This window comes from Theobroma cacao, chromosome 1 (genome assembly GCF_053813885.1).
Source record: "Theobroma cacao isolate CCN51 chromosome 1, ASM5381388v1, whole genome shotgun sequence".
Lineage (NCBI taxonomy): Eukaryota > Viridiplantae > Streptophyta > Magnoliopsida > Malvales > Malvaceae > Theobroma > Theobroma cacao.
In genome coordinates, this window is record NC_142639.1 from 2,999,043 (window position 1) to 3,018,709 (window position 19,667).

Here is a 19,667-nt window from a genome sequence, read left to right on the forward strand (position 1 = left end):
CAACAAGGTCATATTTTGGGGGACCATCTGGAAATAGAAAGAGCCATGTGATTGAGGGCCCAAAGGGCCAAAAGCTGCTCGTTGCTTAATGCTGCCCTTTTTTGTTTTTTTTTTTAAGTTTTTCAGCTATCGCTTTCTCTCCTCTTGTTTTTTTTCTACTACTTCCCGCCAACTTCTTCACCGTCCACGCTGCTTCGGCCTTTTCTTTCTTTCCTTTTTGTTTATTCTTTTGGTAATGTACTTACCCCCTTTAGCCCTCTCCTACCTGGCATCTTCGTAATTATACAGCTCACAAAATCCAACTCAGATTATTAAAAAAAAAGGACATAAGTTAAAAAATAATAAGATGCAAAACTCTTAATTAATTTTAAATATTAAAAAACAAAACAAATGAGAAGAAATAGAAGATTAAAATGGTTAGATAATCGAAAATTTATTTAGCATATTAAGTAGAAATATTTTACAAGTAACTTTGGCATGGAAATTAGAAGTACTAGTAGCATCTAGCAATAATTGGAATTAGAGTACCCTATTTTCTCCTTAAAATACATCACATGACATCATTTGGTCTAGCAACCCACTTAAATGATGTATTATTATTTATTATCTTAAAACTACATCAACTAATTATTTGATCTCATCCAACTTTTATTTAATGTTCTTATTATCTTCTTTTTTTTTTTCACTTTTTGAATCAACTTTAGCTTTAGTATTGTATAGGCTTCAATTTTGATCCAAATAATGGAGCCTTGCTATTGTCACACATTCACGAATCTAAGCAATCCATTATCCATGTGGTCACGGTTTAATCTTTCTCAAGACTTTTCAATGCGATTTCATTAAATTTTTCACAAAAAAATAAAACTAAATTTGTAATCTAAACACAATTCACATGCAATTTTATGAATTAAATTTAATTAGTTATTAAATAATCTAGAACTTCATATTTTCTCCACAAAATAAGTATAGCAACCAACTTAAATGATCTAACATTTATTATACAACAACTAAAAATCGATGATGTCATCCTTTCTCTTCACTTTTTGAATCAACCTTGTAGCTTTAGTATCCTATAATCTTCAATTCGTATCCAAATAATTCAGCCTTGCTAATGTCACAAACTCACGAAACTAAGCAATCCCATAATCCCTGTGGTCAGCCTTAATCCTTCCCGCCAACGATTGATCCAGCCTCATTAATTCCTCCAAAATTCGTGATCAGAAACAACTCACACGTAATTTTTGATGCATTAAATACAGTTAGTTAGTAATACCGCTGATTTTTGCCTTCCAATTTTAATTTAATAAATTAAAAAAAAGTGTAGTCCGGTATTTCGCTTTTTCCAGGTATAAAAGGGAGGCGGACCATGATGGGGTCGAAGGGCAAACTGGGTAAAAAAGAAAAAGAAAAGGATTTTTGTTAATTAAACCAAACAGACGCTTACCGGTGGAAGTTAGGAATAGGAGCAGTGAAGAAGAAGAAAAAATCGATTAGCGGTTGTTGCTGTCTTTGTCTTCACATTCTCTTCCTTTCCGTTACTCTTTCTTGTATTTTTATTTTTCGAAACCAATCCGTTAGCCCCCGCCTCTACTCCAACCACCGCCTCCGCCATTTCTTTTTTTTTTTTTTGTAAAATCGTAATCCGAGCTTATTAAGCAATGAGATTGAGATCAATCTGTTTTTCAGAGAAATTAAACTAAAAAAGTTGAGGCTCTGGTTTCGTTTTCTGCATCTGCATTTTGCTTTGGATTCTTTTGTTGTTCGAAATGGAAGCAGCAGAGAATTGCTCGGTGAAAGTCGCAGTTCATATTAGGCCGTTAATCGGCGACGAACGAACTCAAGGTTGTAAAGAATCTGTTACTGTTACTAGTGGAAAGCCTCAGGTACTCACTACTCTGTTTAGCTTCAGTTTCTTCGTTTTTTTTTTCTTCACATTCATGCATTTTTTAGAAATGTTTCTTTTATTCAACTTTCTTTGTTATCATACGATTTTCTTCATCTTAGCTTTTTATTATATTTTTGGTTTTAAAACTTTTCTGGAGTGTAAATAATCCATGCAGAGCTCGAAAAAATTTTGTCTGTAAAACCGTTTCTTTTAATAGACAAAGAGAAGATTGGAAGGTCAAATTTGTCAGAAATCGTGCATCCCATGCACTGAATTTACTTAAAGTTATGCTAAATTTGCAGTTATTTAAGTGGAAAAGGCTCTGGTGAAGTACAAGTTTATTTTGAGTAGTATATTTAAGTACAGTGGCTCGACCGTATTTAATAAAGGCGCAGCTAAAAATTACGGCATAACTCAAAAGCGTTAACTTGAATTATTATTGTTTCTTTTATTTTATTACCTTCCAAGTGAGTTTTTCCGTTTTTTTGATAACCGTAGATTTGAGGAAACATAATTGATTGATTTGAGCTTGGGGGACGATTACTTTAGCAATATAGTATTTGTTTTTTGGCTTTGGGTGCAGGTGCAAATTGGGACACATTCATTTACGTTTGATCATGTTTACGGAAATGGTGGTTCTCCTTCATCTTCCATGTTCGAAGAATGCGTTGCTCCTCTTGTTGATGGTTTATTCCAAGGATACAATGCTACTGTACTTGCTTATGGTCAGGTAATGTTGATTGATATACGAGAGCTGCTCTTAAGTTAAAGAAGTTTTTTTTTTTTTTCTTCTTTTTGTTTTTATGTTTTGGTATTTATGTTCACGGTTGACATGTGCAACTACTGCAGACAGGATCTGGGAAGACATATACCATGGGGACAGCCATGAAAGATGGTTGCCAAACAGGATTGATTCCTCAAGTTATGAATGCATTGTTCAAGAAAATTGAAACGTTGAAGCACCAAACAGAGTTTCAGCTGCATGTTTCCTTCATAGAGGTAGATTACTTGTTACCTGCTTGTGATAATGATATGGAACTTCTCTAGAGTTACTGTAAAATTTTTTTTAATTAATTGAGAATAAAGTCACACAATTTGCTTCTTTTGAATGAATACCAAATCATTTTTGAGGGTTAACCTAATTTGATGGTTTGAATTTGAAGATCCTGAAGGAAGAAGTGAGGGATTTACTGGATTCTGAACCTGTAAGCAAATCCGTTACTCCTAATGGAAATGCTGTGAAAGTTACAGTTCCAGGAAGGCCACCAATACAAATTCGTGAATCATCAAATGGAGTTATAACACTAGCTGGATCAACCGAAGTTGCAGTCACCACACTGCAAGAAATGGCTACTTGCCTGGAGCAAGGATCAACAAGTAGGGCAACTGGGAGCACAAATATGAATAACCAGTCAAGGTAAAACCTCCACATATGTTGTTTTTCCCTTCTCTCTCAAAAGAAATATTTTATACTAATTGTAGAGGTTATTATATATCTGAACTTGAAGCATTTTGGTTTTCCACCCATTGAGCCATTATAGAGATGGCTTGAGAGAATGTTATTAAATATTCTAAGACTTAATGTCAATGGCAAGGGCAAAAAAACTATGACTAGCACTGGTGATGGCAACTTTTCTTTTTACAATTAGTGCATACACAATAGTATATATTTCTACTGTTTCCAAATTTCTAAAGCAGTTCTAATACAAAAAACAAGATTGGAAGTACAGGCATGGTCAAATAGGCTAAACAATTTATGGTTAAAATACCTAGGAATTTGTAAAGGGAAGTAGCACTATCCTTATGATTCGGACATACACAGAGTGGACTTAAGGTTGATAATTTTGAGTGCTGAATAATTATGTGTTTACCTTTTGCTTGCAATATCACATTTTAGTTGCAAATAAATTGTGGTTCTTTTCCCAAAATTTTTAAGACAAACGTGGTTTTGACTCATATACATAGTCGCTGGGATTGAATTATTTCAATTTGTAACCTATATGTGAATCGCGTAATTTAATAACATGTGGTTCCTTTCTGCATGATTTCAATAGTCGATCCCATGCCATCTTCACGATCACATTAGAACAAATGTGCAAAATCCAATCAGTTTCTTCTGGTAATGACACTCTGGACAATGATATGGGTGAAGAGTATTTATGTGCAAAGCTCCATTTGGTGGATCTTGCTGGATCTGAACGAGCAAAAAGAACAGGTTCTGATGGTCTTCGGTTAAAAGAAGGTTCGTAAATATGCTTATAAACTTATCATACATGCTTCCTGTGGCTGATGGCAATGTTAAATATCCATTATATTTTCATGAACAGGTATTTATATTAATAGAGGGCTTCTTGCACTTGGCAATGTCATCAGCGCCCTTGGGGATGAGAAAAAGCGTAAAGAAGGCGTGCATGTTCCTTACCGAGATAGTAAACTGACTCGACTTTTACAGGTCAGATTTATTTTCTGTTGATTCATGTGTAAGTAAGTTGAACTGATGACATTGAGATGACCAAGAAATGACCTGATTTCAAAGCATATGTAAGTTTATAGTAATCTCAAGCTTTCTCAATTATCTCATATACACAAATATGAAGACCCTTAAACTAAGGAAATCAGAAGAGTTTCCACCCAAGATTTTGTGATCGCTGTGCCTTATTGAATTCATTATATATCAGATGTTTTTATAAACTCTTAAGACATATTGGTCATTGGTGTATAGTGTACATCATATTGTAACATTGTGTTGTAAAGCTATAAGAACAATGCCATCTAATCATTTATTTTCTTTTTGCAACTATAGATATCAAGTTGAGGCTGTACACTTCTTTGTTGTGATACAGCAGTGTCTAGGTTTTTGGTACATGATCTTAAAAGTCTATGTTATTAGACTCAATCTTACATTAGTTAACAGTTAAATGCCCAGATTATTTGTGTTATTAACAAGGGTTGTAGTTTAGGAACGTTGAAGTAACTACAAAAGTTTTATTTCCTGCTTAATTTCTTCCTTATTCTTGTCTTATTGTTCTGATCTGGTGTGATTTGTGTTTTGTCAGGATTCACTTGGTGGAAACAGCAAAACTGTTATGATAGGTAAATCTCCAAATGGCTGAATTATAATGGTTACATCAACTGTGTTTTTGGACAATCTATAAAGACCTTTTTATTTTCTTCACCAGAAAAATGATATCGGCACACATGAAATCTATGCACCCGTTAATTACTTTTTTAAGCAAGATGTCTTTATTCTCAAGTCTCTTTGATGACAACTAAGTTTTGATCCATAGGATCTTATCCCCAATCGTACTATATAACCTGTGTTTTTCAGAAGATATTCTGTGTGTTTGAAACTAAGGTGGCAATAAAAGAAAAACAAAAAAGTGGAGGCTGTATAATTTTACATACCTGAAGTCCTCAACTCATCAGGATCCAGCTATTTCTTACTTTGGCTTATGCCTTTTCTGCTTGTTTGTTTGGCCAATTATAATTGTTTGCTATTATAAATCTAACTTCTGTTCACAAAATCTAAAATGTGATGGTTGGATTCAGATCTTTTCTGGGGCTATGAATTTCCCAGGCTTGGTGCACATTGTAGACACATATGTTGCTTATGCATATATTCTGCTTCCTAATTCTTTAATCATGTTTTTAATTCTTGATCTCTCTAATTTTTATCTTGTGTTAGGTAACACATTAGGATTGTTCGTCAAAATCTTGATTTTGTTTGCTTAAATTTTTTAATACTCCTATTATGTACCATTATAAAATGTCAATTTCATTTCCAGCTTGTATCAGTCCAGCAGACATCAATGCAGAGGAAAGTCTTAACACTCTGAAATATGCTAATCGTGCTCGCAATATCCAGAATAAGCCTGTTGTAAGTTTTTTAGGCTATTTCCTTATGACTAGTTCTGTTGTAATTCTATCCTACACTATTTACCATGAACTACTTCAAAACTTTTTCGGGTTTTGAGGTCTTTATATCTTGATGTGAAATAAATACTGCCCCCTGCAACCCCTTCCTTTTCTTTAAAACTTTTGGATCCTCACATCGGTTTTATTGGATAATATGAAATCAGCTAAGGTGACCTGTTAGGTTTTTGTTTATTCTACAGGTGAATAGAGATTTAATATCCAATGAGATGCAAAAAATGCGTCAGCAGCTACAGTACTTACAAGCACAACTTTGTGCTCGTGGAGGACCTACTTCAGATATGCAGGTAATTTCCTGATTTCTGTCAACATAGTGGTTTCTGAATCATTTTTTTATGGAGATATGACAACAATGGTGCATAAAATGACTTAACAGATTCTCAAAGAAAGAATTTCTTGGCTGGAGGCTACTAATGAGGATCTTCGTCGAGAACTTCATGAATACCGCAGCAGACGTGCTGTTGTAGAGTGTTGTGAAAGTGATGCTCAAGTATGTTGATGAATTATCTAGTTGCTTTTTACCTTTTTCCCTGGTTTTTCTTAGTCTTTGCAAATTGATGATAGTACTCTTATATGCTTTGAACTGGATCATTTTCTTTGATACTAATTGATTATGTTGATTCATATTAAAGGAACCTACTTAAAAGAAAGTTGCGAGCTTGGAAGTTATATTTCCCTTTTCTTGTTCCATATGTCAGGAAGGCCACTCATGTTTTATGAAAAGTGATGGACATAAGAGGGGCTTTCAGAGTATGGACTCATCTGATTATCAAATGGATGAAGCCGTGTCAGGTAGACCACTTATTTAGCTGCATAGCATCATGTTGAGACTAAAATTAAATGTCCTTTAATATGAAAATCCATTTCCAATCCCATCTTGTGTTGGTGGTTGTACAATAGATAACATTTATGTTACTCTGTAACATAAAAAATTCCTTTTGATCCTCTTCTCTTCTTCAAGAATACAAAAGTGCAATTTTCTTAATGTGATATTGCTGATTTTTGCAGACGAAAGTCCTGAAGAAATTGATGAAGTCGCAAAAGAGTTGGAGCATGCACTTCGGAGGAATACCATGGATAGAGAGTTGATTGAGTTAAACAAGCGCTTGGAGCAGAAAGAGGTTACCTTAAGCACTTTGTTTTTATGTGCACAGACATATAAATTACTAATAACTGATTATAGATAAAAAGAGAGTGTTTATTACTCCAAAGATACATGTTTGGTAGGAAAATAAATATTGATTTTTCCCTATGTAGTATCTTATTTTATGATCCATAAGGGTTTTGTGCAAGAGCTTCAAAAAGAGATGACAATGTGGGGTTTTTTGAATCTGTTTTTCATCATATTCAATGCTTACAAATAGTTTTTCACGAAGCATTTTTCTTCTTCAAAAGCTATGGAAAGGCATTAAATGTGCATCTGTAACCAACTCTTTCCCATCTTCTAAAATAAGTTTATTGTTTTCTGGTAGATGGCAGGAACTAAGTTGGTGATGGGCTAATTCAGGTTTTTATTTTTTGTGCAGTCTGAGATGAAACTTGTTGGAGGAGCTGACGCTGAAGCACTAAAACAGCACTTTCGGAAGAAAATCATGGAACTTGAGGATGAAAAAAGAATTGTGCAGGTAATGTAACCTTCTTCAGTTTCTGTTGTTTAATATGCCTTTGTGTCAATGTCTAATTTTATATGACACAATCACAGATAGAGAGAGATCATTTGTTAGTTGCAGTTGAGAACCGTGCTGCTCATTCTGATGGACAAGTGCAAAAAACTCAAGAGATGAATGTGCAGAAACTTAAAGCCCTTGAGGCACAGGTAACGTTATGAATATCCAATCATTATACTTTTTAAAACCAATATTCTTTTTGATTGCTGAATCTTATTCTTCTTTTCTTTTCTTTTCTCTTTCCAATGTCAGATTTCTGATCTCAAGAAGAAACAGGAAAACCAGGTTGAGCTCTTAAAGCAAAAGCAAAGAAGTGATGAAGCAGCAAAACGGTTGCAAGCAGAAATACAGTACATTAAGGCACAAAAAGTTAGTTTTTGCTGGAGAGGTATTTCCATGTTTACGACTGAACATTGCGGCATAAATATCTCACTATTTTTGGAAATGTGCCTTCCCTGTTTGCAGGTTCAATTGCAGCACAAAATAAAACAAGAGGCAGAACAATTTCGACAATGGAAGGCCTCTCGTGAGAAGGAATTGCTGCAGGTGCTTCACTTTTCATGAACAACTTAATCTAGTTCCTGCTTCCTTTCAAGTGTCTTTTCACATATCTTAAACACAGAAGGGTTTACACGTCAAAAACAGATTTGCTTCAGTTTTGAACTATGATGAATCACGAGCTGGAGTTAAAAGCAACTGAGCATGCCTTAACTACTTGGCAACTATTTTTAAGATCTTGTTGAAGTTATAATGAGCGGGGTGCAGTAGTATATAATGTGCTTCCATCCAACATAATGTCGCACCACTGCATCAAAGTTTCTATCCACAATTTATCCAAAAGAAAAAAAGTACTATTCACCACTTCAAAGCATTATGTTTCTCAAAGAACTTCTTTATCTTCTGGACCTTCTATATGGACATTTCATTAGGATCTATTTGCTCCCCTAATATTTCCTGTTGACCTAATCTTGCCTTCTAATAGACACTTGAACTATTTTTGCTAGTGAACTTCGCCTTCCATTGCTCTAAAGAAAGTAACTTCTGCTAGTCATGCTTGTCTTTTGTATCCTTTGTTGTATTTATTCTTTAATGCTTTTAACTTTAATATTGATCTTTTATTTTTCTTGAGCAGCTTAGAAAAGAGGGAAGGAGGAATGAATATGAAAGGCATAAACTTGAAGCATTGAATCAACGCCAAAAAATGGTAAGGGTCATGACAGGCACAATTAGTTTTTGATGTTTTGTGCTGTCATTGGTTTTGAAGTGTTAGACTATGGGCCTTCCTTTTATTCCCATTTTAGAGTGCTAAGTTGGTTTGCCACACATAGCATTTATTCATTCCCTGCCTGATCTGGTCATATAAGCAATTCCTTGAAGGGCAACACAGAGAACTCTGACAATTGATGCAGTCAAGTTTCTAAGGGATTTTGCCCTATACGTAAATCTTTGGGACATGCCTTTTGGCATGCTTCTTTGGCTACTCCATATCTAACAGTTGTTAAGGTTTTATCAGTTCTTTGACCAACAATCGAACTTTTTCCTGCAGGTTCTTCAAAGGAAAACAGAAGAAGCAGCAATGGCGACCAAAAGGCTGAAAGAGTTGTTAGAAGCACGAAAATCTTCCACACGTGACAATTCAGGTAAACGTTTCTTTGTGAATTAAACTTATGTTGATTCTTTCTTTGATATACTAATTGTTTGTTAATCTTTTCAGTTAATCACAATGGACATGCACCAAATGGACAGGTAAATGATTTGTAATTAAGCATTTACCCATAGTTTGTTACTCTGGGTCAGCAAATATCTGCTCAATCTAGTAGCATGTTCATAGGTTGGTGTAATTCAGGGTAGCCTTCTAATCCTGATCAAAGTGACAGCAGTGCAAACTATGGTCTTAAAATATTTTGGTTCCAAAGCAAATGCGTGATATACTCAGGTGGGAAATATGGAGTAAATTAATCATAATGGGTGGTTGAGTATGCAATTTTTTATTTCACATGATCACAAAAAGGAATGGGCAACTCTTAAGTCCAACATTGAGCTAGTTGTTGATTGTGTGCTATTTAAGTTTCATAGCTGATGTTGGCCATTTTTCAATTTGATTTTGCATCTTTAGAGCAATGAAAAATCTGTGCGAAGGTGGCTTGATCAAGAGCTAGAGGTAATGGTGAATGTGCGTGAAGTTCGTTTTGAATATGAGAAACAGACCCAAGTGTAAGTATCCAACATTTTGTTTCCCTTACACTAGTATCTGTTATAAGCTTTCTAGAAGTCTGATATTTAAATCATTGTGTAGGCAAACTGCTCTGACAGAGGAGTTAACTTTATTGAAACAAGTCGATGAGTTGTCTTCAAACGGTGACATTCCCCACATAGTAAACAATGGACAGTCTAGGTATATATGATTATGTTATCTACTTATTTTTTATATTTTCTGAAGATATGGTGGAATGCTGGGATTGTATCTTAATAGTGAATCTTATGAAAACAATGGAAGTGCTTCAGATAACTATGTTGAATTAGTTATGATTTCCTTATAATTTGTCATTAGATTGTTATCTATGTCACCAAATGCGAGAATGGAAAGAATAGCTTCCCTTGAGCACATGCTTAGCATGTCTTCAAATGTGCTCAAGGCAATGGCTTCACAATTGTCAGAGGCAGAAGAAAGGGAGCGTGGTTTGGTTGGTCGTGGGCGGTGGAATCAAGTGCGCTCAATAAATGATGCAAAGAACTTGCTTCAACACTTGTTTAATGCTACTGCAGAAGCAAGGTGCTTACACAAACTAGAATCTGAATAATTTCATTTTAACTTGCTCTTTCTGTTGCTGGATTTTGTTATCTGATGTAAGGTGCCCATATTTGAATTTTATTAAGATAAGTTATATTTAGGTGGTTAAATGCAACTGTAAATGTGTTCCTAGCTAAGATATTAAAAATACCTAGGCTCTCATTGTCATGCACTCTTATGAGAAGCTAGTATATTTTGACACTATCTTATACAAACTCAAATATGGATGTCAGGGGCAGATTACTTGTTTTGCACATTCAGGCTATACAATGACTACACATACATCTCTTTCTACTTATTTTACCCCAATGTCACAAAGATTTGTAATTTTAGTTTGAATGTTAATTTCGATGGTAACTGTATGAACAGATGCCAGTTGCAGGAGAAAGATTTGGAGATTAAGGACCTCAAACAGCAACTGAAGGATCTCACAGCCCTATTATGGCAAAGTGAGGCGCAGAAAAAAGAGCTTGTGAAGGAGCAAAAGATGAGGGAGCAAGCTGTTGCTATTGCTCTTGCTACATCAGCTTCGGTGAGATTATCATCTCTGCAGTTCACTTTTTTTGTTAGGTTTAAAGTCTAATACACTATAATGTTCTCATTTGAATTTTAAGGCAGCACATCCTATTGGTGCATGAAGATTTCCATAAGTGATCATGATTACTAAATATCCTTCTGAATTTTGTGTCTTTGTCCGTTAGTAATGTTGGAACTATCAGCCTTGGGTGATCTTTTGAAACTTGTGATGCTAGAAATAGTTTTGTTATCATCAAACTCAAATGTTAGGGATCCAATAATATTCAACTTTATAACGTGCCTCTAAGTACCTGTTCTCATACTTAATAAATGGAATTCAGCAGGGGAACTCTCGCAGTTCATCAAAACACTTTGCGGATGATTTGAGCGGTCCCCTTTCACCAATGTCACTCCCAGCCCCCAAGCAACTGAAATTTACACCTGGGGTTGTTAATGGGTCTGTTAGAGACTCAGCAGCATTTCTAGATCAGTCACGAAAGGTAAATTATCTGCTCCATACCGTCTTTTGGATTGCTGTCTTTCTGCTTGATCAAGAAAGTAGAGATCTTGTGTTTGCAGATGGTACCAGTTGGACATTTGTCAATGAAGAAATTGACAACCATGGGACAAACCGGAAAACTCTGGAGGTGGAAGAGAAGTCATCACCAGTGGTTGCTTCAATTCAGATGGAAATGGCAGAAGCCATGGAAACTCTCAGAATGGATCAAACACAGTGATGAGACAATCATGAGATCAAGGCCTCGTGCACAGGCTCTGATTGAACTGATATAAGGAGCTTATATTCAGCAGCGTTCTTTAGCCTGTATATACATCTTGACTGGCATAAAGAATCTGCATGGCTTACAGAAAAAATAAATGCAGGTAATCTCCATTTTTTTTATTTAATTGTTTGTTGACACAATGAAAAACATTGAAGTTTTACTTATGCCCTGGTATGGTTGATACAGTTTCCTTGTTTCTGTGACCTTGAACCTTAGTTATGCTCTGATAGAGTTGATTCATTTTCGTGCTTTGTGACCATGAAGTGTAGACAGCTGAGCCATGCCTGACATGCTATACAGCCAGCCCATTCTCCTGGACGATTACACATTTTGCTGCTTGAACTGATTCCACATAATTAACTCTTTTTTGTGGCTCCTGCACTGCTAGAAACTATTTCCAAGTGACATTACAAAATACTTGATGAACCTTTTCTGTCCTGCTTTGGTGCCCTTCAGTTGTAGTGAACGGTGAAGTCTGTGCTCAATGAAAATTCACATTTCTTAATATAATTCTTCTTCTTCGATCAATGCAGGCGTGTTGTAAATAGGGAAGAAGAGCATGGTGCTTGCCATAGTCTTAGCCGAGATGTCTAAACACGAAGTTTGTGCAACTTACTTAGCTAATGTTTGGGTTTCAATACTTTTGGGGGCTGAATCATCACATCGAAGCATGTGGGTATGGTGTAGGTGGTTGGAAAGTGGATGGTAGCTGACTAAGCATGGTTACATATGTGGGTGTTGCAGTTCATGAAGAGCTTCACTATTTGTAGTCTTCTTTTCTATTGTTTAATTCTTTATCATGAAAATGAAATTTCCTTTACCAAAGTTTTTGTATGATTGACCTTGCCAATTGTTATTTTTTTTTGTATATATAATTACGTCATCTTTTGATATTGGCTAAACTTGTTCTAGAGATACAACGCTTGATTCTATTTTTCTTTTCTTTAGGATGAGTGCCTTTTCTATATTTCCATTATTTAATTAAATTTTAAACGAAGGTAATTCGAACTTCAAACCAACTAAATACTCGGCTACTTGCCTAAAATCGGCCATTATCGGTTGATGGAATTGCCATGATGTCAATGCTAAATACACAGTAGGTTGGGTTCCCATATCTGGTCTGTTTTTGAAGAACCAGAAAGAAGTCAATTGCGTGGAAGTAATCCATAGCCAGGGCCCAAAGCAGGTTCTTAGGGCAGAGGCCAGCCAGAATTACGAGTCTGGTTCCGGTGTCTCACCAGTCCAGATTGTGGATTGCGTCGGCCACAGTCCAACACGTACCATTTAGATTTAAGAGCTTAATTTATGGGTTTCCTGGCCTAACAAGTCTTGATTCGTACGTGATCCTCGTTGCATTTCAGAATGAATGCTTGAGTTGAAAGAAAGCTTCTGTAAAAATTTGCTAACAAAAGCCTTTGGTAACATCATATAAACTATCTCAGGTGTAATAGATGACATCGGATCGTCATATACAAAGAAGTTGAATAAATTTCGCAGCTGAGCTTGAGCACTCCACACATAAAAATTCCCATGGTTGATTTCATACCGAAACTCATTGGATGAACTCCAACATGAATTTGCATCAAGACATGTTGACGCATCCTATTGTATTGAATACCCAAATGATGCGCTATCCTCCATCATTGCACTCTCCTTGATCTCCTGTATCATCTTCAACACTTGCCACATTGCCGGCCTCTGCTCCGGCGACGTCAAGCTGCAAACGCTAGCAACTTCAGTGAGCATTCCAAGTCGGTTATATTCCCCGCCATCATCTTCCCTCATTGTTCTGACCCATTCAAGCATGTCATGGGGCACGAGCACCGGATGTTGCGATGGATGTTTACCCGTCAAAAGCTCCAGCAGGAATACACCGAAAGCATAAACATCAGTCTTGGGGGTGAGTCTGCGGCTGGATTTTCGAATCTCAGGAGCTTTATAGGCTGCAGAATCAGGATCTTCTGTGGAAGAAGAGTCTGCAAGGACAGCAAGGCAGTAGTCTGTGAGACAGGCCTCGAACTCAGTCCCAAGGAGCACGTTGGAGGATTTCAAGTTGCCGTGGACGAGCCTTGATGCTTGGTGGATGTAAGCCAGGCCCTGGGCTACATCTTCTGCTATCTTCAAACATGATGTCCAATGAAGAGGTTTTGCCCTTGTTGATCTCGAACCTGTTCATAATCTTAGCATCAGTTATCAGCGATGGATTGACCTAAACTTCAATGAACCTGTTCATACTATCCCAGAATTTAACTCATGCTGGCAATAATTCAATCTAGTAAAAGTAACAGAAACTGAAATATACTTACTGAAAGCTACTGTGGTCAAATTCCAGAGTTTTGACTTAAAAAAGACATCACCGTAATTGTCGGTTTCAGGACACTTATCTTCTAAAAGCTACAGCAATTTTTTCTCATTACTTTCACTACTTTTCGCCATAACTTTAGCAAGCCTAACTCATCCAGAAACCAATGGTTGATTGGCCCAGAACATTACCCCACGCCTCCCACCAATAATCAAACATCACCTTCATAAACGTTGGCCCCACTTTGGTTCTCTTTTACCCATTTTTAACCCTACAGCCGCAACTGTAACCAAAGGCCATAAACTCGGCCATAAAACTCACTGAGTAAACTCAGAACCAAAAATAAAAAAGAAAAATTAAAACTAAAATCATACCATGAACGAGGTTGAAAACGCTTCCATTGGGTTGATAATCATAGATTACAAGCCTTTCTCCTTTGGCTTGGAAATATGCTCTGATCGGCACCAAATTGGGATGTCTAAGCCCTCCAACAGCATCCATATGCCGCTCAAAAACTTCACCGCTGGTTACCGCCGTTTTGCCAGCATCCAATCTCTTCACGGTCAAAATCAACTTCCCGTCGAGCACCGCCTTATACGTGGTCCCCATTGTACCCCTCCCTAATAACTCAGCTGAAGCTCTCATTAATTGTTCCAAACTGTAACCTTCAACTTCTCCAGCAACAAACACTAAATTCCCACTCTTTTTCAGCTTTTGAATTTCGGGTATCACTATTTTTCTATCCGAAACTTCTTCAACTACTTGGGTTTTTGAGTTTCCTAGGTTTGAGTTCGTTACTTCTAATGAAGCTGTTGTTGGCTTTGTTTCTTTTGACTCTACTCTCTTTTTACCGCTTTGTTTTCTGACCAAAGCTAAAGCTAATAAAACTGAAAATATTATCAAAGCAATGCCGATAGTAAACCCCAAGACCACCCCAGTTCTCTGGTGCTTCTTAGGTGAAGACGGAGGAGGTAGAACTACAATCCCTCCGGTGGCGCCGCCGCCGCCGCCCCGAGCCTCCGCGCTTTGCCCTAGCGGACCCGACGCTGAAGAAGAACCGAAAAAAGGAGCACGTGAAGTGCAGGCTTTGTTGATGATCTCCCCACATAAATTAGGGTTCAACGAGAAAGCCGTCGTATTAAACTTGGATAAAGTCGGCGTGACCGGTATTTTTCCGGTAAGATTGTTGCCTGAAACGTTGAAAATAAGTAGAAATGATTGATTTAAAGGAGGAAGCGTTCCGTTAAACCGGTTCCATTGGAGCCGAAGGATGTTTAACCGGTCCAAGGCGGTTAAGTTAGCCGGAATCGGACCGGTTAAATCATTGTAAGAAAGATCGAGGGAAGTTATTCTATGAAGAAGTAAGATCGAAGGAGGGAAAGCTCCAGAAAAATTGTTACGGTCTAAAAACAGGGATTTAAGGTTGTAAAGAGAGGACAAGTCGGGGATCGGACCAGACAGCGAGTTGTTGTGCAGACTGAGGACACGGAGCTGGTCGAGGCGCGTGAGGGAGTTAGCGGAAAATATGCCACGTAAGCCGGAATTCTGGAGGATGTAGCGGACGACACGGCCTTGAGCACATTTGACGCCTCGCCATTGGCAGTAGTCGAAGCGCTCGTTGAGCGCGTAAAGGAGTTTGTTGTCGAGGTCGGCCTTTGATTTAAAGGAGAGGATCGAAATGGCGTCGGATGGGAGGAGTAAGTTGGTTTGCCGAGGGTAAGTAATAGGCTTAGAAAAGCAGGTCCAAAAGAACAAGAAGAAGAAGAAGAGAGGAAGGAAAGCTTGGGAGTTGGCTTTGGGCATTGTTGCTGTGTTTGGATTTGCTTTGTTTTAGTTGTAGGTTTGTTTTCTCATATCCCCTTTTGTTTATTGCCTTGGGAAGGAAAGGAAGTAGAATTAGTAGCAGCAGCAGCAGCTGTATTTGGGTACTGGGAAGTCAGAGAGAGTCACGTGAAGGTGGGGAATGGAGGAATTTTGATGTTGGCAGATTATTGTTCTACTTCTACCCTTCTCTACCCCAATCACCAGCGCGTGTTCTCCCTTCAAACTTTCAAATTATTTTTTTGGGTATATACCAGAATAGGAAGTAATGGGTGGGAAGTAGGGACCCAGATGCATACATTATATTTTTCTGTTGGTACTAAAATAAATAGTGGAAGTTGTTGGGTGGTATATGATATCCAAGCCCATTAATTGACACATTCAAAAGAAAACAAGAAGAGAGACATTTAAGCGATTCTGTTCTTTATTTGGTAGTGACTTAAATGTTTAATTTTTTTTTAATTGCTCCCTGTCAAAGAAGCATATCAAAATTTAGCTAAAGAAACAACAACATTGAATACTATATTTTATATTTGACAAAATTCATTTTTATTAAGTTTTAGAGTCTTTAATGTTGCATAATACTCTCTTTGTTTCTTTTTTTTTGGTCTATCCTTCTTTTTTGGAATGTCTTTGAGTGACCTCATATTTTATTTTTTTTAGACATTTAATATTCTTACTTTTTCTACATTATAAATTTTTTTAATGATTTTTTTACATTTTCGTATTAAAAAGTATTGAACATCTATATTATGTTTCTTTCAAATTTTAATATAAAATATATCAAAAGTTAAATTCTTTTCTTAATCTCTATGAAAATAATAAAGACATTAAAAAAGAGATGGAATGAGTATTATAATGTACTTTTAATATCTTAGCTCTAAATAACTAAAATTTTCCAAAAAAATATGTGAAAAATATTAAAATTTGGGATGTACTACTATTTTTAGAAAGTAAAAAAGTTTTTTTGTTTTTTGAATACTCAAAATAAATGAAACTACAACAGTCAGATTCCGTACAATAACAGTATAATTAATGTATACTCCGGTCCACAAAATAAATCAGAGTAGAAAAATAGTCAGCCGAAATTAATAAGAGGGTTACATCACGCGCCGTTCGGAGAGCGTAGGCACTTGTTGATTGCATGGAAACCCACTGTGCTAAACCAGGACAAGCATTCGAGTCTTTTGAGTCGGGATGAAGTCAAACGATAGTCAAACAAAACAAGGAGCTTTCAAATTGGTTGGCCCGTGAGTCCAACGAGCGGAGCCACCCTAGGGGCTAAGGGGCTAAGGCCCTGAGCCTGACGTTGCAACGGTTAGGCAACGTGAAAAGAGCCAGCTAATTTAGCTATGGTTTCATGATTGAGAAAAAGTGGCTTGTATTATTATTATTATTATTATTGTTATTATTATTGCATTTACCCCCATGCAATAATGAGACATTATTTATTGTTAGCTTTAAGCAAAATTTTAAGACAAAGTTCTTTTTCATTTTCTTATTTTTGGTGTGCTACTCATTACTTGGATTTACATCATCAATTCAACCCTGCAAATATATGTAACTAGTGGTTATCAATCTATTATTATTATGTTTTTATATACACTAATTAATTATTTCATACTTACATCATAACATCTTTGATACTTTCAATTCATTGTTGATCAATTTCTCTATCATAACATCTTTTTGTGGTGCAACAAAAAGAATTAGTATTTAATTAAAGAATGGATATAAAGTTAAGCTCTTTAGTCTTGTTTGTTTGAAGTAGTGCCATGAATTATTGTAAGCTGTTTGGCCTATTGAAATGTTGTTAGAAGGAAAAGGTTGCTTTGAAGAGTTTAATTTGCTGCATTTGGTTTATATATATGTTGAATGGTCCAGTTCCCCATGCATGCATGTAAAATATATTGCAGTTTTAAGTTATATTATTTGTAGCTCTATATATATATATTGAATGGTCAGTGAACCCTTTGAAAGAGCATAAAAAGTGATATTGCTTTGGAATTCTTTTTTTTTTTCTTCTTTTATAATTTAGAGTGCTTTTAAAGTTTTTACCTCCAAATGTTAACCAAATAAACAAGGTAAAAAACACTTTGAAATGGGTTTTAAAGTAACCCACTTCTTAAAAAGGGTGAAAACTTGCTTTGCAGGCGTAAAAATGTAAAAAAAAAAATTCCAAGTCTTCAATCATCTTTGATGATGCCATGGTGCCCACAATAGATCAATATAAACTTGTGAAATAAAGTAATACTAATAATTTGATTGTTGATGAATGATGATACTAAAGTAATCAAATCCCCCACTGATTATTTCCTCCAAACTCAGCCATGCTTGTTGACAGGAAACCTTTCTGAATTATAAAAAAAAAAATTCATGCTTCCGCAGCCTCCATGTTGTCTCCACTAGCAGTAAGTTGGGTGAATCGCAATGGGTTGTTTTTTTTTCTTTTGGGTTAAATTAACAATATATTGCATTAATATTCATCATTCAAAGGATATCTTCCCCTTACCTTTTTGAAAATCCCATCCCATCTGCCCCATCTTTCTAAGCTAATGCACTTGAAACAGGTGCCTTTCTTATCACAATCAAGACCCCTATGCTGTTTCCTCTTTTGCTTGTTCTCTTTTTAATCTTTCACTCTATTTTTTTTTCTCTTTTCTCCATCTCAGTAAGGAAAGATTGATGCTTTCTTGACCAAAGAGTGAACGTTACCGATCCACAAAGGTCATGTCAGTGTTGTTTTTTCATGCGAATTATAGTGGTAATTGGGCCATAGCTCAAAGCCTCCCCTTTTTCCCACTCAACTTGAAATTTTCTTGCGCTTTAGCCAAAAAGCATAGGGGATTGTCTTTGTTGTGTTTAGCATCTCTTCATTTTTTCACTTGAAAAGCCAAGCTATATGTTCGTGTTGCTACTGTCATGAGCAGGACACGAGACTGAACAGTAAAAGAAAAGAGCCAGATTTTCTGACGGTGAGACCCAGGAAAACACCTGGGTAGGTAACTAGAGGGGGCTCAGTCAATGGACCACGCCCAAACTGATTTGATCAGGGCTTCATATTCTTGTCTTTGCAATCCAAAAGAAAAAACACAAGTTCATAAACATAAAGCCAATGGCCGGCTTTACCTGTCTCATTTTTGGGCCATTCTAAGGATTGACAGCCCCTCCTTGTAACGTCGTTTGAAAGGAAAATTTCAGACAATGCTCTATTATTTTTCAAGTTATTTGATAATCTGGCCTGTTAACTAGTCAAGCTGTTGACCATTGTGGCATAATTCCAATGCACCTCTGCAATACTGCATGTACAAAATGATATGGAATAAGAAATAGGAACCAAAACCTGGTGGGTGGTATTGGGGTTTCAAGCTTGACGGATTGGGTTGGTGGGGTGTCCAAAAATAGGTCTACTCCAAAATCAGGCTCACATTGTTCTTGATATTATCCCGTGAACTTTTCTACAAATCCAATTTAACTGAATTACTCCCATATCCAGATCAGCTGAATTTGGCATGGAAAAATATGGGCTATAAATAATACTTTGTTCATATAACTTTAAGCCAGACATTAGTCAATCTGAAGGCATATATAAAACCAGCATGCTAGTTTGTTGACGGCAGAATCAATACAAAAAAAGCCCACTTAATCTTGTTTATAATGATGCGAATTTGGCATAACCCTAACTCCCAAGGCCATGTTTCTGCCAATGGGAATCTGCAGCAGGTGAATGGTCGCCTTCGATGGTAACTAATTATTTAAGAAATCGTATATTTTTAAAAAGGTTACGTGAGAACTAAACCTGAAATTGTGAAGCAAAAGCGACTTTTGGCTTGTAATTAGTTATGGGGTCGCTACAAGAGTTCCGTCTACCTTCCCCCCCACCGGCCCCTGGACCAACCACTCTGCTCTCAAGACCACAACAAATTTGGGATCAGGTTTTCACCATTCGTCAACAAAAATAATCATCACT

The 19,667-nt window shown here is 36.5% G+C and overlaps 2 protein-coding genes across 6 annotated transcripts; one reads left to right on the plus strand and one right to left on the minus strand.

Annotated features, from left to right (window-relative positions):
* The first annotated feature begins 1,383 nt into the window (after positions 1-1,383).
* Positions 1,384-12,521, plus strand: LOC18611178 (kinesin-like protein KIN-4A). 4 transcript variants are annotated; one of them, XM_088806001.1, is made up of 26 exons: positions 1,384-1,883; positions 2,469-2,615; positions 2,735-2,884; positions 3,049-3,302; positions 3,940-4,127; positions 4,213-4,337; positions 4,942-4,978; positions 5,671-5,762; positions 6,001-6,105; positions 6,195-6,308; positions 6,517-6,610; positions 6,827-6,939; positions 7,345-7,443; positions 7,521-7,634; positions 7,738-7,854; positions 7,951-8,031; positions 8,618-8,689; positions 9,032-9,125; positions 9,200-9,231; positions 9,602-9,699; positions 9,782-9,880; positions 10,037-10,258; positions 10,646-10,808; positions 11,134-11,292; positions 11,372-11,674; positions 11,839-12,521. In XM_088806001.1, exons 1-25 carry the CDS (start codon positions 1,767-1,769, stop codon positions 11,582-11,584), a joined length of 3,099 nt encoding a protein of 1,032 aa, XP_088662127.1. In that variant the 5' UTR covers positions 1,384-1,766; the 3' UTR covers positions 11,585-11,674; positions 11,839-12,521. The 4 variants fall into 4 exon arrangements, with proteins under 4 accessions (XP_088662127.1, XP_088662130.1, XP_017974966.2 ...); XM_088806004.1 differs by having other exon boundaries at positions 11,844-12,521; XM_018119477.2 differs by having other exon boundaries at positions 12,108-12,521.
* Positions 12,522-12,972: 451 nt separating this feature from the next.
* On the minus strand, positions 12,973-15,832 carry LOC18611179 (Leucine-rich repeat protein kinase family protein). Of its 2 annotated transcripts, XM_007047294.3 has the most exons (3): positions 15,331-15,832; positions 14,251-15,066; positions 12,973-13,742 (listed from the first exon to the last, which is right to left on the minus strand). In XM_007047294.3, the coding sequence occupies exons 1-3, from the start codon at positions 15,677-15,679 to the stop codon at positions 13,177-13,179; spliced, it is 1,731 nt and encodes a 576-aa protein (XP_007047356.3). In that variant the 5' UTR covers positions 15,680-15,832; the 3' UTR covers positions 12,973-13,176. The 2 variants fall into 2 exon arrangements, with proteins under 2 accessions (XP_007047356.3, XP_017974981.2); XM_018119492.2 differs by having other exon boundaries at positions 14,251-15,832.
* Positions 15,833-19,667: the final 3,835 nt, after the last annotated feature.